The 22734-nt window shown below is 35.6% G+C and overlaps 2 protein-coding genes across 5 annotated transcripts; both read left to right on the top strand.

Moving 5' to 3' along the window:
* The first annotated feature begins 2309 nt into the window (after positions 1-2309).
* On the top strand, positions 2310-7469 carry LOC120298092 (olfactory receptor 6F1-like). Of its 4 annotated transcripts, none has more exons than XM_039321429.1 (3): positions 2310-2447; positions 3141-3261; positions 5197-7469. In XM_039321429.1, the coding sequence occupies exons 2-3, from the start codon at positions 3241-3243 to the stop codon at positions 6160-6162; spliced, it is 987 nt and encodes a 328-aa protein (XP_039177363.1). In that variant the 5' UTR covers positions 2310-2447; positions 3141-3240; the 3' UTR covers positions 6163-7469. The 4 variants fall into 4 exon arrangements, with proteins under 4 accessions (XP_039177363.1, XP_039177362.1, XP_039177365.1 ...); XM_039321431.1 differs by lacking the exon at positions 2310-2447 and adding an exon at positions 4425-4515 and having other exon boundaries at positions 3227-3261; XM_039321430.1 differs by lacking the exons at positions 2310-2447; positions 3141-3261 and adding exons at positions 3294-3357; positions 4425-4515.
* A 2817-nt stretch (positions 7470-10286) lies between these two features.
* LOC120298025 (olfactory receptor 6B1-like) lies at positions 10287-14345 on the top strand. Its single transcript, XM_039321355.1, has 2 exons — positions 10287-10541; positions 12057-14345. Exon 2 carries the CDS (start codon positions 12084-12086, stop codon positions 13053-13055), a length of 972 nt encoding a protein of 323 aa, XP_039177289.1. The 5' UTR covers positions 10287-10541; positions 12057-12083; the 3' UTR covers positions 13056-14345.
* Positions 14346-22734: the final 8389 nt, after the last annotated feature.

Here is a 22734-nt window from a genome sequence, read left to right as displayed (position 1 = left end):
TTGAGGCGCGGGAGGATGCTTCTTCAAACAAGGCAAGTGATCCCACAGGTTCCCCTCTTATAGGAGGCCAACTGTCCCTTTATTCTGACATATGGGCAGCCACTACTACGGACTCATGGGTCTTAAACACTGTTACTCAAGGTCTGATGCTGGAATTTTGGTCCAGTCCATCAGATTGGTTCCGGTCTTGCCCCGTTCCCACGAACAGGACTAGAGCCATAGCTCACATTTTACAGATACAGGCCATAGAACTAGTACCGCAGGAGCAGGAAAGATGGGGGTTCTACTCAAATCTTTTCATCATTCCCAAGTCTTCGGGGGGCTGGAGGGCAATCTTAGACTTAAAAGGTCTAAATTACTATCTGATGTACAGGAAGTTCAAGATGCAGTCACTACAGTCAATCTTGGGCAGCATCAGAAAAGGGGACTTCCTTACATTAATAGACCTGACTGAGGCATATTTGCATACCCCTATTCTCCCTGGGCATCGCAAATTCCTCAGGTTTAGTTATGCCCACCCGCACTACCAGTACAGGGTCTTACCATTTGGCCTCTCCTCAGCACCTAGAGTGTTTACAAAGGTACTGGCAGTACTGGCCGCCCATCTGAGACAATCTCCAATCAGAGTTCAGTGTTATCTGGACAATATATTAATACAGTCCTCCTCCTTCCAGAGTGCTCGGTCAGACCTTGCCCTCGCTATCAGAACCTTTCAGGAGCATGGGTTTTCTGTCAATTTCCAGAAAAGCCATACTGTGCCCTCAACCCGGCTCCTACACCTAGGGGCAATCATAGACATGAGCAATTGTACAGTTTATCTATCACAGGACCATCGGGACAGCATTAAAGCCTTTGTCTATCAGATCTGAAGATACAAGGTGGTCACATTAGCCTTGTTATCACAGTTCCTGGGGAAGATGGTATCCTTTATAGAGATTGTTCCGTGGGCACGCCTTCATGCCCGGGAACTGCAGTGGTTTCTTCTTCCATTTCAGAGGCTACACTAGCGCTTCCAACCAGAAGGTTCAAGTTCCGCATCTGGCATTGAACTCCCTTTGATGGTGGGCTTCCCCAGCACTGTCATGGGACACAGAGTTCAGAGAACCAGCCAGAATCACCCTCACCACAGATGCCAGCCTATTCGGCTGGGGAGCACACCTCCAGTCACATTGGGCTCAGGGTCGATGGTCGCAGAAGGATTTGAAAAACAATATAAACTGGTTGGAACTCAGGGCCATACATCTGGCTCTACAACATTTCAGCAACATAGTAGTGGGACAGCATGTCCTGGTACTTACTAACAACATTGCTGCCAAGGTCCATGTCAACAGACAGGGGGGGACAAGGTCCAGACCTCCCATGCAGGAGGCCCAGTTGTTGGGGTCTTGGGTGGAATTGAATCTTGCTTCCATCAGGGTGGATCACATATCTAGAGTGACCAATCAATAGGCAGACTCATTAAGCAGAGCCACTGTGGACCATGCCGAATGGCGACTGGATCCGGAAGTATTCAGGGAGATCATGGACAGATTTGGTTCCCCAACCTTAGATCTTTTTGCTTCCCCAACCAACTCCCAACTCTCAAGATTCTTTTCCGGGTTCGTGTCTCCAACAGCAGAGGACAAATACCCTCCGCAGCCCCTGGCCCGGGGAACAGCTTTATGCCTTTCCTCCCTTGCCACTTCTTCCTGCCACGATCCGGAAGAAACTACACGAATGGGCAGAGATCCTCCTGGTTGCACCACATTGGCCAAGATGTCCATGGTTCATTGACCTGATGGAGCTCTCCGTCTCCCCTCCGTGGAGGATCCCAGCAGGTTGTATTTCCCTTACTCAGGGGGAACTCCAGCACCCGGACCTGCAGTGGCTCCAGCTAACCATTTGGCACTTGAGAGGTGGGCCTTGAGCCGAGACTCATATTCATGATTCAACAATCCAGGCACTCCTCGACGAATAGAATATATGATGCCACATGGAGGAGCTTCTGCACTTGGTGCTCAGGTCATAAGATGGAGCTCTCGGCTATTTCTGTGCTGATTGTGTTGGAATTTCTGATGGATGGGTTGGACAAAGGGCTATCCCGGAACACCATCCATAGAAAGGTGGCAGCTCTTGCTACGGTACTCACGTGTGACAATGCCGCTCCCCTGACACACCACCCTATGGTTCATTCCTTTTTAAAGGGAGCAACCAATGCCAAGCCACCGGCAGTACACCGATACCTCTCGTGGAACATTCACCAGGTCTTACAGGCACTCGTTTCATCACCCTTTGAGCCTATTGCCACATGTTCGCTTAAACTATTATCTATGAAAGTGGCATTCCTTGTGATGATCACATCGGCCAGGTGAATTTTGGAACTGGCCACTCTTTCTGTCAGAGAGGACCTGTGTATTTTCCATGTGGACAGGGTGACCCTCAGACTAGACCCTTCCTTTGTGCCCAAGGTAAATTCCTTGTATCATAGATCCCAGGAGGTGGTTTTACCAGATTTCTGTCCTACCCCGTCCAATAACTTTGAGAAGCAGTGGAACACACTTGACATTTGCAAGGCCCTGCAACATTACATTAAATGGACTTCGGCCTTCCATAGGTCCGAGACATTGTTTGTATCCTTTCAACTTTCATTCATGGGCCAGAAGGTCTCTTCCTTGATAATAGGGAGATGGATTAGGACCTGCATTGCCCTAGCAAACCAAACTCAATCACTGATGGCTCCTAGACATATCACGGCCCATTCCACCCAGGGTGCTGCTACTTCGGCGGCTTGGGTGACCCCGGCATCTACAGGGGAGATTTGCAGGGCAGCGACATGGTCCTTGCCCTCGTCCTTTGTCTGTCAGTATAAGATTGAAAAATATGCCTCTCAGGGATATGGTCTCAGGGTGTTGCAACAAGTGTTGTCATTTAGCGGGACCCAGGCCCAAACTGATTTCCCCCCTTAGGGACGCAGGGCTTTGGTATTTCCCATTTGTGGATTCTCCATCCAATCATGCTGGAGAAGGGGCGTTGTCTTACCTGAATGCCTTTTCTCAGCATGATGATGGAGAATCCACTCCCTCCCAACTAGGGTCAGTTTGGCCCTGGTTCCAATATTAGGAAAGTACACGTGTCGGACTAACGTCTGTGTATTGCCTTAGTCTCAAACTGGGGTGCTATGGCACAGCAGAGGCGTATCGACACTTCAGACTTAGTCTTATTGGAGCAGGATTAAGACAACCCATTTGTGGATTCTCTATCATGCTGAGAAAAGGCGTTCAGGTAAGACAACGCCCTTTTATATCTCTGAATCACTTTTTTCAAAGTATTGTTATGGTGGGCTAAGGTCTTCATAAACTACATCCGAATAATAGCAAGGTAAGTATCATGATATCACAAATTCTTTTTAATTTAATTTAATTTTTAATTACTTATGCCAAAACCCTTACCACATTAGCTATTATTGAGTAATTTAAAAAGATTTCATTTCATGTTCCTTGAAACTAATGGAATAAATATTCTTAAACAAGCTTCAAGGTATTAAGCCTCAAATTTTCCAAGTTATTTTCTGATTAAATTCTGATAAAGATAGATAGATAGATAGATAGATAGATAGATAGATAGATAGATAGATAGATAGATAGATAGATAGATAGGCAGTGCTGTGCCTGCTTCACCAGTGTCTTGTTGTTTAGCCACCAAGCCAGCCTACTTGTTAACTGCAAACCTAGGAATTTGATGCTGGTAACCATATCCACAGGTGAATCATTAATGCACAGAGGAGTATGGCTGTGCCTGCCTTTTCTGAAATAGATAATGATCTCTTTGGTTTTTTCAATGTTTAAAATTAGGCTGTTTTCCTTACACCAGTTCACAAACCCTCAATCTCCTTGCGGTAAGCTTCTACCTTGTCATCCTGAATAAGGCCCACTACTGTTATATTTTCCACAAACTTCACCATAAAGTTGGTGGCAAACCTAGCACAACAGTCATGGGTCAACAGAGTTTAAATTTAAATAGGAATTGATAACTAAAATAATAAAATTTAGGAAATGTACATCTATGAATAAAAGTGGATTTATGTTATGTAAAGGGTTGGGAAATGAAAAAGAGTAGTTGCTTTTAAATATAATGTACAGTAAAAGATGTATTTGTAGATGTACTAGCAATACCAGTCAAGGAGTAAAACTTGATCTTGGATTTTAATTTAAACTGAATTGTAGCTAACATAAAACAAATGGTTAGTATTTTTTATGGTTCCTTTAATTATTTTTTATTATTTTATGCAAAGCCTTTGAACAGTCAGTGTGTATTTTTTCCCAGTTTACTCATTTCTTTTAACACTTCCTATCCATTGGACAGATTTTTGTAAATTGTACTTTTCTAAATTCTTAATAATGTGCACAACCTCAAATAGATATTTTCATGATAGATTTTCATTACAGAGAGTTTCCAGCAAAAGAAACAGCTGGAATTTGGAATTCTTATGGAAGATTTGACAAGAAGAACTATCTAGAGAAGATCTTATAAATTAGGGTAAAACAATCAACCATATAGCACACACTTACATTACGTTGTAAAATTTCAAGAAAATATAGGTATAATAGGTATAATGAATAAATGTAATTGGATGTACTGTAGAAGCAAAAGAATGATAATCTTTTGTTAATTTGCTGAAATTTGCAGTATATTTTCAGTTCACATTCATAGATTAAGAAAATGATGTCTAAATAGCTGGATTTTAGGGGGAAGTGCTCTAAAATAAAAAAAAATGCAAAACAAAACAAAGACACGTTGTAGAAAAAATAGAGAAATGTACTGAAATGAAATGTTCACATTATATGATTTTTTAAAAATAATTACATTAATGTAGAAAAGGATGAAATGAATATAAGTTTTAAAAGGTACAAAAAGTGAAGAAAAATTTGACAAATTAGTCCCATTTTACCATCTTATTTGGATAGTCATTGTCACATTTTGAAAGCATGCAGTTATGCTTATAGCTAAAGTGGACATTTCATTAGGATACAGTACTTAACAAAATTTATTTTTTCTTTTTCTCACATAAAATAAGTACAGCTAAAATTTAAAACATGGTATAAATCTAGTAAGCATAGATTTGTGTGTTAATATATGGGAAATGTTTTCAAATAAACATTAATACAACATTTTATGACATTCCCAAGTTCTAGATTTTTATTCAAGTTCTTTTGACAGGAAAATGCTCTGATACCAATGAGAGAAGAAAATGGCTCAAGAGTGAAGGAATTTATCCTTCTGGGTTTTCCTGGATCTTGTGAACTCCAGATCTCGCTTTTTATATTTTTTTTCTTCATGTATCTCCTTACAATCATTGGAAATGTATCTATCATAGTTTTAGTAAAGAACGTTCAGAGGCTTCATACACCCATGTACTTCTTCCTCTGCAATCTTTCATTCCTGGAAATATGGTACACATCAGCCTGTATTCCTAAGATGTTGTCAATCCTTGTTGCTCAGAACCAAGCCATCTCATTCATAGGATGCCTCACACAAATGTACATTGTTTTCTCCCTGGGATGTACAGAATATTTCTTGTTGGCTGCCATGGCTTATGATCGCTATTTAGCCATCTGTCACCCCTTACACTATAATATCATCATGTCTAGAACTCTTTCTGTACAAATGGCATTTGGCTGTTGGACATGTGGTTTCTTAATTATTTTGTTTCCAGCATTCTTTATATCTCGATTGTCTTTCTGTAACTCCAATGTCATCAACCATTTCTTTTGTGACATTGACCCTTGGATAGTCCTCTCTTGCACAAGCACTTATACAGTAGAAATGGTCTGTCTTATTCTTTTTGCAATTGTCATTGTGGGATCCTGCATGATTACCTTGATTTCCTATATTTATATCATTGCTACGATCTTAAGGATTGCATCAGTTCAAGGACGTCAACGAGCTTTCTCCACTTGCTCTTCCCACCTCACAGTGGTGATTATATGGTATGGTGCTACCATTTTCCTTCATGTCATACCTTCCAAAGAGCAGTCAAAAGAACTGACAAAAATAATTACTGTTTTGAATACAGTTGTCACCCCCTTGTTAAATCCTTTCATTTATACACTCAGAAATGCAGAAGTGCAAGAAGCATTGAGGACTGTACTTAGGGCCTCAGCAATAAATTTAAGTAATAGATAAAATATGGTTACAAATTAGCTTCACAACACCCATAAAGGTAACATTGCATTGAGTCCTTACAGTGATATGTCAACAAATAGAAATTAATTATTTGCAAACTTATGGAATGTTCTGCAAGATATCCCATGGGCCTTTCATCTAAGTTCTAATCATGATTAAATAAATGAAAATGGAAGACATTTCTAAACACGTGCAACATTTTTTTCACTAGATATAGAAAAAGGAATTACAAAAGTTCTTGACAGTAGGTATGTTATTTTTAAGAAGGGAACAAAATTATTACAAATTTACTCTCCTCAATGAATCAACACTTATTAAAGATTTTGCCTTTAGTTCGATTTAATGCACAATATGAAAGTATTTGGAGACTCCTAAAACTCTCTGAATAAATTATATCCAAGAACCAAATATTTAATGAAAAATAATTATAACAAGCTGCTGTTTATAGGCTTGTTAGTAACTGATACAGATTATTTTCTTCTAAATAAATTATATTCTCTAATTACAGCCAGAATATAAGCAAGATATGAGACTTCCAGTAGAATGGCTTCACTGAAAGCTTATACTCCCTTCCTCATACATATCACAGCTGGAGAATTAATAGATCAACATAGAATGCCTTATTCCAAATGTATCATTACCTCTAGTATACAGTGTGTTTTGTTAATAGGAAAGCAAAATATGACATTTCAAATGGATGAGCCCCAACTCAAGACTATGTTTTCCATAGTCTTACATTACTATTCTTTCTCTCTCTGATTCTGAAAATAAAATGGAGAATGAGGGTAACAAAATTTTTGAAATATAAGTTAGAATGGTAAGAAAATACTTAATGAGATATTGTCATTTTATTATTTTTTTAATTAAATGAACGGATGGTATATATTGTCACCTGATATTTCTGTTAAATGGATGAACAGATACAAAACACAGGGAACTATTTTCTACAGATTCTAGTACATGAAACATTTTGTCCTTTTTTTTTTTGCAATTAGTTAGACTATAAAAATTAAAGATTTCTTGATTACCAAATTCTAAAACAATGTGCTATCCTTTTCCTAAAGTACCACTTCTCTGTATAACATAATAACAGAGTTGGAAGGAATTTGGAGGCCTTTTAGTCCAACCTCCTACTCAGGAAACCTTATACCATTTCAGACAAATACTTATCCAATGTCCTCTTTAAAACATCCAATGTTGGGGCATTCACAACCTCTGAAGACAAGTCACTCCACTTGTTAATTGTTCTCACTATCAGAAATTTCTCCTTACTTCTAGGCTGGTTCTTTCCTTGATTAGTTTCCATCCATTGCTTCTTGTCCTGCCTTCAGGTGCTTTGGAGAATAGGCCGATCCTCTCTTCTTTGTGGCAGCCCCTCAAATATTGGAACATTATGCATATGCAGTGTTTATGTGTGTATGTGCATGTTTGGGAGGGAACCTATTTTTTAAATCATGCTGTACTGTTTGTCAAATGCTTCTAACTACTTGGAAGGATTTTATTTTAATAATTCTATAGTTTTAAAAAATGAGCTGTTCTTTTTTTTTAAAGTACTTAAAGTGATATTCCTGTCAAATTTAAATACTTTTCTTCAGAATAAACTCCATAATATTTTATGTGTGCCTAGCTACCCAAAGGGATCCTATAAAAGAGGAAGAGAAGTGTTTAATATGCCTATTTAAAGAATGAAGCCAAGCAGATTTACTGCATAAAACTAAGGAGATATTTTAATAATAATATTATGGTGCCACAGAAATCTTTGCTGAAAAAATACAGTGAGAAGATTGATTGAATGAATATCCTTTGTTCATCATAAGGGATTGTTCTGCAGGCAAATATTATAAAGCTCAAACAAGAAAACCAATGCATCTATCTAAGTGGGATTTCTTGAACCTTGTCAACTATGGATCTCTTTTTCATGCCTCTTCTGTTTTAATGTGATCTTTTTGGTGCATTTATCTAGGTATTTCTTCCTCTGAAATCTTTCTGTCCTGTAAAGATGACAAACAATAGCCCAAATTCCCAAAATGTAAACAATCCCTTTGTCCAAACATGAAACCATTTCTATTCTATATTGTATCACAAGGATATACATTGTTTTATTCTTAGGAATATTTGCTCTTATTCTTCTGTTAACTATTATACTGTACATGTATTACATTTAGAATTTTCAGATTTGGATATGTGGCTTCTTGGCTATTTCTCTGACATCCTTATTAATCAACTATCTTTCTGGAATTCTAATGTGATTAACCTCCTTTTGTGATATTGTGTCTTGGGTTGATTAACTGATTAATTGGATTTAGAGGCTCTCTGACTCCAAAATAACCACAGATCGTTTATCTAAATATGAGAATAATATAAGGAAGGAATAAAAAAAGAAATCCTATTTGTCTGGACCAATATACACTTCCTCAAACAAACAAACAAATCACCAATGTGCTCCTGAAAGAAGAGCCATTTTAAAATAAAAATCTAGAACATCATCAGGTGGGGACAACACAGATATCTCAGGGTGGTACTGATCATTCCAAAGAGCAAATGCTGTGACATAAAAGGAGCATTTCCTGGGTCTTGACAGGTGGTAATGTTTGCACTTATATATTTGTTTAGCAGGTCATTTCACAAATGTCACAAAATGTGAGTCTAGATGATATATAAGCACAACAACAATTAAAGAAATATAGCAATCCAAAGCACTTAAACATGAATAAAAATAAACATTGAAGCTTGCAAAGCAATAGCTATCACCTAACATCATACTACCACCTGACATTTAACACAGAACTGACTGATCGATTTCTTTGGTCAGCCCTTCCATGTTTTCACAGAGGACCTTCAAGGTTTTCTGTCATCACTTTATGGCATTCTGATCCAGTTTCCTGCATGTATCCTCTTTCATTCTTTTCTCTCACAAATATTCTAATGTTTAATTCATATGGCTGTTATATTAATATTACATATACTTTCTTTGCATAGTTATAGGGGTAAAATAAAAAGCAGTGCAGAAGTGTATTAACAAGAATGAAAAAACAAAATGTAGGCTCTTCATACAAATTATTATATTTAATATATTATTGTATTTAACAATAGGAATGATATATTGTGAAAATGTAAAATAATGTTAAGTTGTAAAAATAAATATAATTAAAAAACAAATTACTTGTAAGATCAGTTCAACCATTTTTATACAATTATTGTACAATTTTTGGTGGCACAAGAATTTCGTCCCTAAACTGTCTTCACTTTGGCAATGCAGGAAGTAGTTATAAGGACGGATACCCTACTCACAACCCATGTGAAAGACACATTTAATTCTGATAAAAGATGTAATTTTAAACATGTTTTTAAAAAATCATCCACTCTAAAACTGTAGCAGTAGTATCATCCCTATCATGGCCACTAATTGTTATATCACTTGGGGATGGGGAAAATTATAATTGTTTTTCAATATTGTCCTTCCTTCCTTCCTTCCTTCCTTCCTTCCTTCCTTCCTTCCTTCCTTCCTTCCTTCCTTCCTTCCTTCCTTCTTCTTCTTCTTTCTTTCTCACATGGGAAAAAGCAATATTTCTCAAGAAATATTCTGTAGTGAAATATTTGGGAATAATATACTGCAATAATTATGAAAAATAACTGCATTGATGTATCTTCAGGGAACCATCACTTCTTCTCAGGAATGTCTTTGAGATTACTATTATATAAAATATGAATGATGAAAAACAGAGTGTTCTTTGAACTGACCTTGAGATGCCACCAGATGCCACCACATTAAGGACACCTTTAGTTCTGACATAAGGTTAAAGCACAGTACTTTAGTCTATATAAATATTAGTATCTGTGTGAGTGTGCACCCTTAAGAGTGTCCAATGTAATAATATATTTTGCCACATAAGAAGATGAAATTTGTTCAATAGATTTCTGTAGTATGTTCAAGTTAGGGATCATTATTTTTAAAATATACAACTCTTCATGAGTTTTAGAGAGGCAGAATTGGAAGTGGAAACTCAAAGAAAGGGCAAAAGGACAAAAGCTTACTATTTTTAGCCACATCCTTAAAGGAGACTTTAAATGACACTCTCTCTGCTTCCAGTTTTCCATAAATTCAGTAGTATAATAGGGGAAAAGTAGGAGGATACATTTACCATTAAGCAAAGCCAATGTACAGAAAGGGGAGAAATACTATTTATGTCTCTAAAATCTTGATGGCAAGTCACATATAGTGTGCTTGTCAGGACTAATTTCTTATGAGAAGACTAGTTGTTTCAGAAGAATTCCACTCAACTGGTCTACCATGCCTAATGAAATTATATCCACTGCAAAATCCTAGGCACACCTACTCAAAAATAAATCTTATATTATTCAGTGGATCATATTAACAGGTAAATGTAGAGAGTCAAACTGCATTAAAATAGTGTGTGCTTTAGCAAAAGTTACAAATTTGTGGTCAGAATATGTCCACATCTATAACCCAGGTCATCTTTTTAAAAACTATCAATGTTTGTTACATTGGAAAACCAAAACTAAAGACATACCTAGCTTGTTTGTAAATATAAGTTTTGAAATGAGAGTGAAATATTTTATATTACACAATGCTTTACATGCTATTGAAAAGCTTGAAATGCAATGCATTGTTATGATATTTAGTCATAATATAAATAATAGCAGTAGTAATATGCTGTAGTAATGGATTCTTGTAATGGACTGAAGTGCTCAAAAGATAAACTGAAAGTCTCTTCTAAATATATTTATATATTTACAGAATATATTTCATATCATGATCGTTATTATTATATTTTATGCTTCCAAATATCATAGAATACTATAATCTTTATTTTACAAGCCACATATGATTGCATTATAAATATGTGCATTAACTTATAGCCAGAAGTAAAACTGAACCAAAGCTGATAGTTTAGGAAATTCTCTCCTGGCTTAGATCTAAATCTATTATTTGGAAGTATTATTTACATTTATTAAATTGCGTTTTTATTTGATTCCTGAGCTAAGGCTTAAAGGTTGTTTGTTATTTAATATGCTTCATAATATTAAAGACTTAAGAGCATATGACATCAATCAACCTTACACTGAAAATCCAATCCTGTTTAAAATATTCTCTTTTTTTTTACCCTCCCAAACCAAGTACACAGTCTGTAACTTCCACTCTCCAGTAAAAAAAGGAAAAATAACTTTGCCATGTCCTGAAATGTGCAATTGAGCATCATAAGCTAATGGTGTGCATTGTTAATTAACAAATGAAGAAACTCTTATATCTTCACAGATGCAGAATATCAATAAAAGTTGCATTATGTTAAGAAAAAATATAAAAGTCACTTTAGTATGGAGAAACTATACAGAAGATAGATGTTTTATAATTTTATATCAATAACAGATTGATAAAATCACATATAGAAAGAAAATCAAAGTCAGAGCAATTCATCTTCCTTTTAATATGCCATGGTAGTGGTCAATGACAATGTTTCAGAAATGTATTACTTGAAGTTTTAAGACAGTCTTCTACATTTTTTTTCTGTGAGACAGCAAAAAAAGGAGGAGGAATTGGTATGACCAAATTGGAATTTTATTTTTAAAATTTTCCAGTGTTTCTATTGATAACTTCTCAAATAAACTGGTACACTTGACCTAATGTCATACATGTATCCCTCCCCCACTAACAGCTTTGGCTGCATTTTCAATATGCATTTTTACTGCAGTTAAATTGTAGTTTATGTTAAAATTGGCTATATTTGATGAAATTAGTGGATTTATTGATTTGACCTAAAATAATTTATATACTAGTTTATTTTGCTGATTTCTCAAATGCATTTACTTTCATGAACCATTTTTATTATGATAATGTAAAATATGCTTAGCTCTTTTTATATTATTATTAACAGTGAAAACAGTGATGAACATATTGGAGAATGCAGAACCACACTTCTCACACTAAATTCATTATTATGGGTTTTCCTGAACTTCCAGCGCATCAGCTAACATTGTTTGCAATATTTGCCACCATCTACCTTCTGACTTTAGTGGAAAATGTCCTCCTGATTTTGACCATAAGTTTGAGCCGGCAGCTTCGCACTCCCATGTACTTTTTCTTAGGAAATCTTTCTGTTTTGGAAATCTTCTATGTCTCAGTAACAATGCCCAAGTTATTCTCCATCCTGTTGTCAAGAGAGAACACAATTGCTTTCCAAGACTGCCTCGTTCAGATGTACTTTTTTCTCTCTTTGGCATCTTCTGAATGTTTTCTCTTGGCAGCAATGGCCTATGATAGATATTTGGCAATTTGCTATCCACTTCATTATACTTCCCTTATGAACCACAGAACCTGTGTTTTCCTGACTATGGTTTCCTGGCTTAGTGGTTTCCTAGCTTCCATTCCATCTGCGGTAATGATCTCCAGGTTGCAGTTCTGCCATGAAAATACCATTGGACACTTTTTCTGTGACATCTCACCTTTACTGAAGTTGTCTTGCACAGACACTTCAACCATCGAGATTCTGGATTTTGTGGCAGCACTAGCTGTCCTTATAACATCAGTTGTGGTGACTGGGACATCTTACATATGTATTTTCTATACAGTTGCAAAACTTCCTTCCAGAAAAGATAAAAGCAAAGCTTTTTCCACATGTGTCTCTCACCTAACAGTTGTTTCTATGTTCTATGCCACTACCATATTCATGTATGCCCGACCCCGGGCCATTGGAACATTTGACTTGAACAAACCAGTGTCCATCCTCTACTCAGTGGTAGTTCCATTTCTCAACCCAATTATTTACAGTCTCAGGAACAGAGAAGTAAGAAAGAATTTGAGCATTGCTATATGTCAGGTAGTCACCTTCTCGGGATGTTTTCTAATGAAAAGATTAAAGCCATTGTTAAGCTGATATGTGTCATAACTGAAGATCTATTGCAACAAGTATTCCTTTCACTGTCACAAAAATTGATTTATCAACTTGTATAGTTGCAAATATTTACAATCTGAACAGTTTGTTTTGCTACAACAGATGCATGTCATTTTTCAACTGAAAAGGTGATTTGAATATTTTCTTTTTTATGGTATATTACAAAAAGTTTGGAAAACAGGAAGAAAACCTGAAGACTAGATAATAGCCTTCCTCCTGCCCCTCCCCCTAGGTCATTCCCACACACCAACAGATTTTTAAAGCATTTCATACACCTTGCTTTTCTGTAGGCTCAGATATAAGAAATAATAAATCTGTTATAAAGTGCTCTTATATTATTGGACTATTCATTACTAACTGGGCTGAAGATTTTACTGAATTCCAACACTCAGAATACATATCTCATTAGGCCAGTTAGAGACACAACTTCTCACTTTATGCTAGATGGTTAAAGAAAGTTAGAGAAATAGTTTATTTATACATATTCCTTTGTTTGACTTGACTATTGTCACAGAACATATTTTGTATTGATAACTTATATTTGATATTTCTAACACTGTCTATCTCACATTGTTCTGATAATGTTTTAAATAATATTCTAAAAAATCAGAAGACTACAAGAGGAACACAATTTATTTTCCATGCCATAGTCTAATTGCTAATCTTAATGCAAAGCCACACTGTTGCAAGGAAGAGTTGATACCATTTAACTGAATTATGCAAACCTCTTTCAAAAAATTATTAGAGCAATAGGATATTATTATTCATTGAGCTATATAAAATAGCTGCATAAATTTAAATTTTGAATAGAGAACTGACTTGCAACAAGTTTTCAAAGCTAATCCATACCACTTAAAAAAAAAAACTTTGTCATGAAAAAATTAGCATACCATTTAGAAAAATAAGGCTTTGTTCAGAAGCCCCAACAAATTACAGAACTTTTTTTACCAGGATTTCCTGAGAGAGCTAGTTTTATGTAGCAGTTAAGATGTTAGGCTAGAAACGGAGAGCTGGTGAGTTCTGGTCCTCCTTAGTTACAAAGCCAGCTGGGTGACTATGGGCTAGTCACTTTCTCTCAGCCCTAGGAAAAAGACAATGTAACTTCAGGAACTTGCCAGGCAGACACCAGGAATCAACACTGAAGGCACAAAATAAATACATAAATAAATACGTAAATCTGAAGTTCTGTTGCTTCTAAAATATTGTGATTTAATGCTTCTGTAGTTGAAATTTTACATATAAATTTGTGAAATAAAATCAAATTCATGTGGATTTGGTTACTTTTCTTTTTGTTTTGACTATCTACTTTATGGAATAGCCTGGGCATGATACTCAAAAGGCAAGAAGACTTCTCACCCCATTAAAAAGTAATGTGGTAAGTGATGTTACTAAAGTCAGCCCCATGTGGATATTGAAACTAGGAAAAAGAAGTCATTTGGTTTGAGCTGAATTTATAATATTCAAACTTTTGTACTGTGTAGTTTGTATGATTCGGAAAGCTTAACATTGCATAATTTTGGAGAGAAGCAAATTGAACTAAGTCAAGTTTGTTTTTACCAGAAATATCAAAAAGAAATCAATAGAATCCTTAATGGGTTTTAATATCTATGATGAATCCTATCTTAAACTGCAAACCTCTTTTGACATTTAAAGACATTTTAATGGAATGAGATGTACCACTGTTACCTTAGTCTGTTGGATTAATCCATTCTTTGTTCAAGAGAAAACCTCTATTACCATCTCGTGGGGCCATCAACCATCTCAAATGCTTAATGCAGATAATAGACTTAATGATGATTTGTTCACTGAATGAAGGTCCTTACAACCATGCCTAAAGTTATGACCATTGCAGCAATTTGGACTAGAAGGATTCCAGAACATCATGAGAATGAAACCTGCTCTCATGGTGCTTGGAAGCTTCTTCTCCAAATTGGAGAAGAAGTCTTTTGAAGGATCATGACAATTATTTGGAGAATGGCACGAGGTAGTCTCAGTCAGAAGGACTCATTTTGCATTGGATGGGTGTGCCTGTCAGCAGTTGGATAAAAAATGTTGAAGTTAAGTGGGTGTTTTATTTGCATTGGGCCAGGTGGGCAGCTGAAGCTTCCATGATTAACTTTATACCTCACTGCAGTAGCCCTCTAACTCAAGTATGGCCTGAACCAGGCTTCTCCTGTGCTCCTTATTGAGCACATTAGAATAGTGAAATAATACAGTAATAGATGGTTTCATCACAAAATCACAGAAATAATCTAAAATATAATATCAGACTAACTGAAAAAAACATTTCATTTTTTTTTTTAAATTATCTACTTTTTGGGTGTTCTTCAAGGAGGAGCTCCTTGTGTATGGTGAGAGAGGGAAGAATGATGAAAGTAGAGTTCCCCTATTGTGACATGACCTTTGCCATTTTTATATACTTAATGACAGTTTGGCATTGCCCTTGATCCTGCAGATCCTGCCTAGTTAAAGAACATTCCCATTGATTATGTGTTATAATATCTAAACAAAAGGTAGTCAACACATGGATAATGACCAGTTCAAAACTCTCCAAGAAGGGACATACTTGATATATCACATACATTCAGTATGCATAGCCAGTTTAGTGTAGTGGTTAGAGACTATGAGTTCTGTTTTAGGCATGAAAACTGGCTGGGCGGCTTTGGGTCAGTCTCTCTTTCTTAGTCCAAACCACCTCACAGGGTAATTGCTGTGGGGCAAAAAGAGAAAAAGTGTATTATGTCCTGAGTTAGATATAAAAATAATAAAGGTGGAATGACTGACTGACTGACTGACTGACTGACTGACTGACTGAATGAATGAATGAATGAATGAATAATATGACAATACTTGCCTTACCAATAACCTCACAATGCAAGGACAATAAAAGTAAAATATCTAACCCAAATGGGATTATTTATGGAGGGAGGCATTTTATCACTATTAACAGGTGAAAAAAATGTAACCCAACATATTAAATTGTGACTGTAGCATTTGGATTCTTTCTGTACATCTTTATAAATCACTTTGGACACTTATGTGATTAGTATGATCAATTATCCTGGTAGCATATATAATATAATTGAATACAGCAGGTTGGGCCAAATAATCTAGGCCGAACAGGGCAGCTCAGAAAAATAAATATGATTGAGACCACATTTTTTGCCAGGTATTCCTAATATATTTTAGATTTATATTTCAGAAAGCAGAGGATCTGAGCAGATTGATTATTTAGAACAGTGATTCTAGCTGACTTATCAAATCACTAGTGTAAATGAACCCAATTGGCTGCATTCCTAAGTATCAAAAAATGCAAAAACAGACCAACTGGTTTGATCACAGACACAAAAACAAAGGAACACTTTTTTAAAAGGAGAATGTTGACAGAATAACCCTCAAATCCAGAAGAAAGCAAAGCTTTTTTTAAAAAGGGGGGGGCGGACATTCAAAAGCTAGCAGCCTATGATATTCACATTTATTTGCTTTAAAAGTAGAAGAGATCTGTGTTAGTAAGTAAGCTTATTTATCTTTTATAAGAACAACTTTTAAAACATTATGTAATAATCTCTTTAAAAGTTATTCTGTTGTTCAGTTATGTTTCATTCACTGAGTGTGTATGTGTGTTTGTGTACAGACACTTTTTTCTTATTCCAATATTACTGTTGGAATACAAATTTCTATTTGTTGTGAAGGAGATCTACTGTTTTGAATATAATTTTTGAATGACAGAGAAGTTATCTTCCTCATCTTCATTATCACCAATTTAAAATACAATGTCCTTTCCTACTATATCTACTTTACCAACAACTAGATTGCCTCTTCTTCCTAACATTTGAACAGATTCATGAATATATTTGTACAATATGTATTACTATAAATATATTTTCATTTCAAGACCAGATTCTCAAAATTCTAGTCTCTGGTTTGTATTCAAATCTAGTCACATTTGGCAAGAGATATTTTATTTAGCTATTAAAAGGGATATAATCTAGAGTGGTCAGTTCAATGTATTACAGTCATACACAATTCATCACTTCTTTCTTGAAAATTATAGGCATAATTACAGATAATACTTTCAGGTATCAGTGAGTTATGTAAATTTGAAAGTAGGCTGACATATATTTTTTAAAAATCTCAGACTCTAAAAGAAAATGTGTGATATTATCTTGCATATTTTACATCAACTCTCACTGATTAAAAACTTAAAATGTGGCTTCATTCATGCAGGTGAGAGACACAGCCCAATTCATTTGGAATTATCATATCTCTCATATCTACCCCCAATTTAGACTACAGTGTTATTGACATTGTGATTCCAGATTTTCTGCCATGTCTTCCATTGAGGATAAAAGATAGATTGGAAAGAGAAGGAGAAGGCAACTATATTTGTTTTACATTCTGAATCACTATTTATTGTTGTGAAATGCCTTGGAAGCATGTTTATGAATATATACCAGGTATGGGATAAAAAATGAAGCATGTTAATTATTTTTTTCTTCAAAAGATAATTCTGGCAATATCTTATTTGGAGTGAGGCCAAGCTGTAACAGGACACATTCTCATAAAAAGCAGCAGGAAGGCTTCATGGCCTTTGAAATTTTATACTTATTGATTCCATGTTTGGCCATGCAGACAAAATTGTTGCTCAGAAGTGTGGTGTGAGTAAATTAATTGCACATAACTCAAACATATGAGCACTGAAACTGAAATCGCACATGTAAAAAAAGTGATTGATCACTTCTCTAATCATTTCTTTGACATGGAGATATCTTAAAATAATACAAAAGCAATATCTATAGTTATTGCACTTTGTTTCATAGCAATATGCTTTGAATTGCAAGGAACTAAACTTTAGCAATTAGTCACACAGGGACAGCTGTCAGAGTGTTAATGTGATCAACCTTCCCACATGAATTTCTTGTAAATGGTTTGTTCTCTAATAAATCCTTGTGAGGTTTGCACACCAGGTTATAGTGATGAATCCCAATGTGACCAATTCAGCTTTGTTTTGTGGTTTAGAAACTTGGAGCTTTTCAGTAATCTCCCAAGACTGGCAATTAATGGAGGGAATAAAGTTTCGGGAACTCTAACAGGGCCTTTAGGGAACTGTTAACAAAGCAACTTTCTCTTAGGGCAAAATGTAACTTTTTGAATGACAAACCATTTCAATGTACCTTGAAAATAAATATTAAAAATGGCACTAAAAAATTAAATAAGGAATTGTATCTTTAAAAATAAAAAAAGAAACAAAAATTGTTATCTATATGTATTTAATATCTATTTTGGTACAGTGATAGCTTGTTTAGAAATTCTACACTGCAACTTAACAATTAAAGGACTAGCAAATTATGAATCACAATGATTTTTCCTCTTTTATTCCTGATCCACAACAAAAACAATATGTTCTTCAGGTTTTACATGTGGCCAAAATTAAATCTGGAGAAAACCAAACATGACCCTGTGGTCTTGAATATATGTGTCCTGTATCCATTTCTCTGTGAATGTAGTTTGGTCTGGACTTTCTCTGTTTGAATAAAAAATGTCAGCAAGGTTTGTATCTGATATAAGGCCACCAAAAATACTAGATGGAGGCAGATTAAATTTAACAACTTCCATTTAGCATTTCTGCCAGCTTCAGATCATATAGAAAAGTGAGCTTTGCTGATATGTGTAAATCTTCAGATACCACAAAGTCAGCCAACAGAATGGACACAGAGCACACATATTAAGACCATGGGTTTCTTACCATTTTACATAATAGGAAGGGAGTTACTACCTTATCCACAAAATTCTCTTTAAAGATAACTTCAGATGCTAAATGCAAGAATTATTGATAGGGCTGTGCAGAGACTGGAGATCAGTACTGGAAACAACACAAATGATTATATATTGTGCAGTTAGTAAAGAACTGCAAATAATTTTCATTTAGAGATATGAAACATGTTTATTGCTGGATCTTTCCTTCCTACCTTGCAGAAAGTGAGAAGGCCTAATTACGCGTAGGTGTCCTGGCCCTTTTTAATATGACATTTTAAGATTTGCTCAAATTTATCTAGAGGAAGTCCATACAGACACATTCTACCTGAAACCTTTTATAAGCCTTCCTGCAATCCATCAGCACCTCACTATTGTACTTGGGCTTATTGATTTCAAATTTGAAGAGTAAAGCTTGGTTATTTATGGATGTGAAGATATTTTTTCTGCCTGCCAACCTATATGTAACAGCCACTTCAGACAACAAGATAGATGCCATTTCCAATGCTGAAATGTGGAGCTCATAGGAAATCTTGTTTGAGATTGGACCAACCATACCCCCCCCCCCCAAAAAAAAACTTTTGATAGTAGAGAAGTCATTTTGTTTAAACTGAGGGTTATTTTAATTGAGATTAAAGAAGGAATGAGAATTTATATAGAAGAAAATGCTAAATTCTCTCTCCATTTCTATCTTTCCTAGACAAAATGAAGATCATCTTACTTGATGCGAACAATTAAAACAGCAAAAAGGAAAATGCAAAGAATCAGATAATCTCTACTTCCAACTTTAAGTGTGTTTGGGTCAGACTCAGGTTTATAAATTCTGACATTTTTGTGTGTGGTGTTAAGTGTGTAGTACTCAGGCTGACTTCAGAAGTATTGTATGGAACCTGAGCAGAAAAATCCACTGAACATCTATTCAGTAAGGGCTTCTGCCAGGTTGTGGGGGGGGGGAGGGAGAACTTTCCCTAACTAAAAGATTGTGGCATATATTTTTTTTCAGAAATTAAGACACTCCCTGATGTCTCATCATTGAATAATATGTGAGCCTTAGGAACCACTGCTCTTCATCTACTTCAATCAGGCCTTCATAATATAATCCATTTTTAAATATTATAATTATTAGGAAACTGAAAATATTACCCCTGAAAATCCAGCAGGTGTCCAGTTTAAAACTAGTCATACTGTATGTGTATTATCTTTACATGCTTATTATAAATGACAGAAAGCACACCTTTATAGCTATGAAAATTACGGGTTAGATTCTTGCAGGTAAATTAGGATGGCAGGAATATTAAATAGCTATAAGAAGAAGATAAAACATTGGTGGATAAAACATTGATCATCTAATAGTAATGAGAATTGTGGCCAGCTGGAGGCAGTGGTCAGACAAATTTGCATGTTACTGGTAAGACATTTCTTAATTTCACCAATTAGCAGATGTCTAAGATGTTACAGCCAGAATGAGTTAATTAATTGAAAGCAATAGATAAATATCCTTTTGAGGATTGCAAGCTGGCTGGAAGCCCAGAACTATTCTGTAGCTCTCAGGAAACTGAAGGCAAGCTTAGAAACACAGCTGAAACAATAATAGGATCTACTGGGAATTATTAGCAATTAAAAATATATGAGAAAATATAACTCTGGTAATGATCCCAATGTGGGTGATTAAAAAAAGAAAATCAATTGCGCTAATTGATCTTACATGCAAGTTACCACAATGAATACACAGAAGACAGAAATGGATGATTTGGATGTCAGGTCATTTTTTTCTCATGTATAATAAATACTACCGTAATAGAATTCCATTAGATGTCCATTCAATGATGTAATGTTTGTATCCCACCCATGAAAGCCTATTCACATGTTTTACATTTTAAGTTGCTATAAAAATATTAAAGAAAACACAGTCTTTGTTGTGAAGCAGTACAACTGTTATACATGTGTCTTTGCTCACTAATGATAATGTTATTGCTCAAGTTTCAGTCATATAGCCTATGGCTTATTAAAGTCTCATTCATTTCCATTCATATATTTCCATTCACACACACACACACACACACACACACACACTGAAACTGCAGCCATACATGCATGAATATAAAGAACCATAAATAAAACACTGTTAAATATTGTTTAATAAAACAATAAACTTAGTTAAAAGCAAATAACAAATAAGCACAACCATCTCTGGGTGAGATAGATTATTTAAAAATTGGAAAAACAAACAAACAAACAAACAACAAATAAATAAATAAATAAAGCTGATGCTTTGGGGTATTATTATCCCATACATTAACATACTATTTGCTGGACTCCAGTCTCATTATATCCCAAAATTATATCCCAACATGTGGAAACAGCCTATTCTTTGAGGCCTTCAGAAGGTGAAGAGGGCAGAACCCTGCTGGATCTCTGGGGAAAGGGTGTTTCACAGGACGGGCAACCACAGAAAGACATGCTTTCTAGATCACACTGAATGGCAACATTTAATGGAAAGGACTTGGAATGTCTACAGTCTGTCAGACTTGGTGGGACAGGCAGATACAGCCAGAAAGAGGTGGACTTGAAAATAATATTGTCCTGTGCTATTTGGGTGATAACTAACACCTTGAATTGTACCTAGGGGGGGAGAGAACTGGAAACCAGTTCACCTCGTTCAGTATTGCTGCAAACCATGAACTATCCAGAACATATTCTAGACTAGTTGTAATTTCCTGATAGTCTTTGGAGAGGCCTGTTGAGGAAGTTATGGTAATCCCTGAAGATGACCAAGGCATAAGTGGTTATGAACAAGGTCTTCCAGCCCAGTACTCAAAGTTTGGACCACTTCAGTGTCCCTTTGATCACATAAACAAAATTCAGGTGCCTGGCAGCCAGGTCTCTTACAATCAGTTGCAGTGTCCGGCAATCATGATATATTCACTATTTGCATATTTGACTCTTGCTGGGATAGCACTCCTCAGGCCAGACCTGCTGCATAACTTGGGGGAGGGGGGGACTTCTGGGCTTCTGTCAGCTCTTTCTCAAGTCAGAACAGAGCCCTGGGGCACCCCGCTACACACTTCCCTCCATGTAGATGCAGTTCCATTGAAGACCACATGCTGAGAACGGCCGGTCAGCCAGCTATGAATCCATCTGGTGGTGATGCTGTCTACCCCATATTTTTCTATCTTCTCAAGTAGTAGATTGTGATCTACTTTATCAAATGCCTTACTGAAGTCCAAGTAAATTATATCCACAGCATTCCTCTGATCCACTAATTTTATCACTTGATCAAAGAATGCAATAAGGTTTGTCTGGCATGATCTGTTTCTGACAAACCCATGTTGGCTGTACTACAATGAGACATTGTAAAATTATAACTTAAATTCAATCAATTGCAAGAAAAGTAGTATTTCTCTTTGTCATACATGTCCACCAAATAACAAGCATAGTAGAATATTGACTGCCATTGTATATTTCATCCATTTCTACTATAGCAACATTTCATTTTGTAAATTATATCTTATGAATAGGAATACACTAGAATCAAGAGAAATTATTTAAGTTCTCTTCAAACAATGCTCTCTCTGAATCAGTTCTGTTTCAGCTGGATTTTAAAAATTCTAGAAGATCCAAAGTGTATGAATGCATATTAATGTAGTCTAAGTTGTTCTTGTAACCAAAAGACTGATTATTGCTCAGGGGCTGATTTAATATCATGTAATAAAAAGCATTTACAGAAACAATTTACATCTTTCCTAAATATAAACACAAACATACAAATAAAATATTCACTATTTTATTATTATGCAATGTAGAATTCTTTTGTTTAATTTCTCCAACCTGGGATAATCATATTTGGAGAGATGAGAAAGACATGCATAATATAAATTCCTTTCAGGTTTAGCCTATTTTTTGCCAC

Source organism: Crotalus tigris, unplaced genomic scaffold (genome assembly GCF_016545835.1).
Source record: "Crotalus tigris isolate CLP2741 ecotype Arizona unplaced genomic scaffold, ASM1654583v1 scf7180000023738.1706062, whole genome shotgun sequence".
Lineage (NCBI taxonomy): Eukaryota > Metazoa > Chordata > Lepidosauria > Squamata > Viperidae > Crotalus > Crotalus tigris.
The sequence above is the reverse complement of the archived record's forward strand: the minus strand, read 5'-3'. Positions and strand labels throughout refer to the sequence as shown.

Excerpts from the sequence above, each read along its gene's own strand:
- LOC120298025 (XM_039321355.1), top strand. The coding sequence starts at position 12,084 with ATGCAGAACCACACTTCTCACACTAAATTCATTATTATGGGTTTTCCT.
- LOC120298092 (XM_039321429.1), top strand. The coding sequence starts at position 3,241 with ATGCTGAGAAAAGGCGTTCAG. Across the intron at positions 3,262-5,196 it reads TGCTGAGAAAAGGCGTTCAG|GAAAATGCTCTGATACCAAT; the intron begins GTAAGACAACGC and ends TTCTTTTGACAG.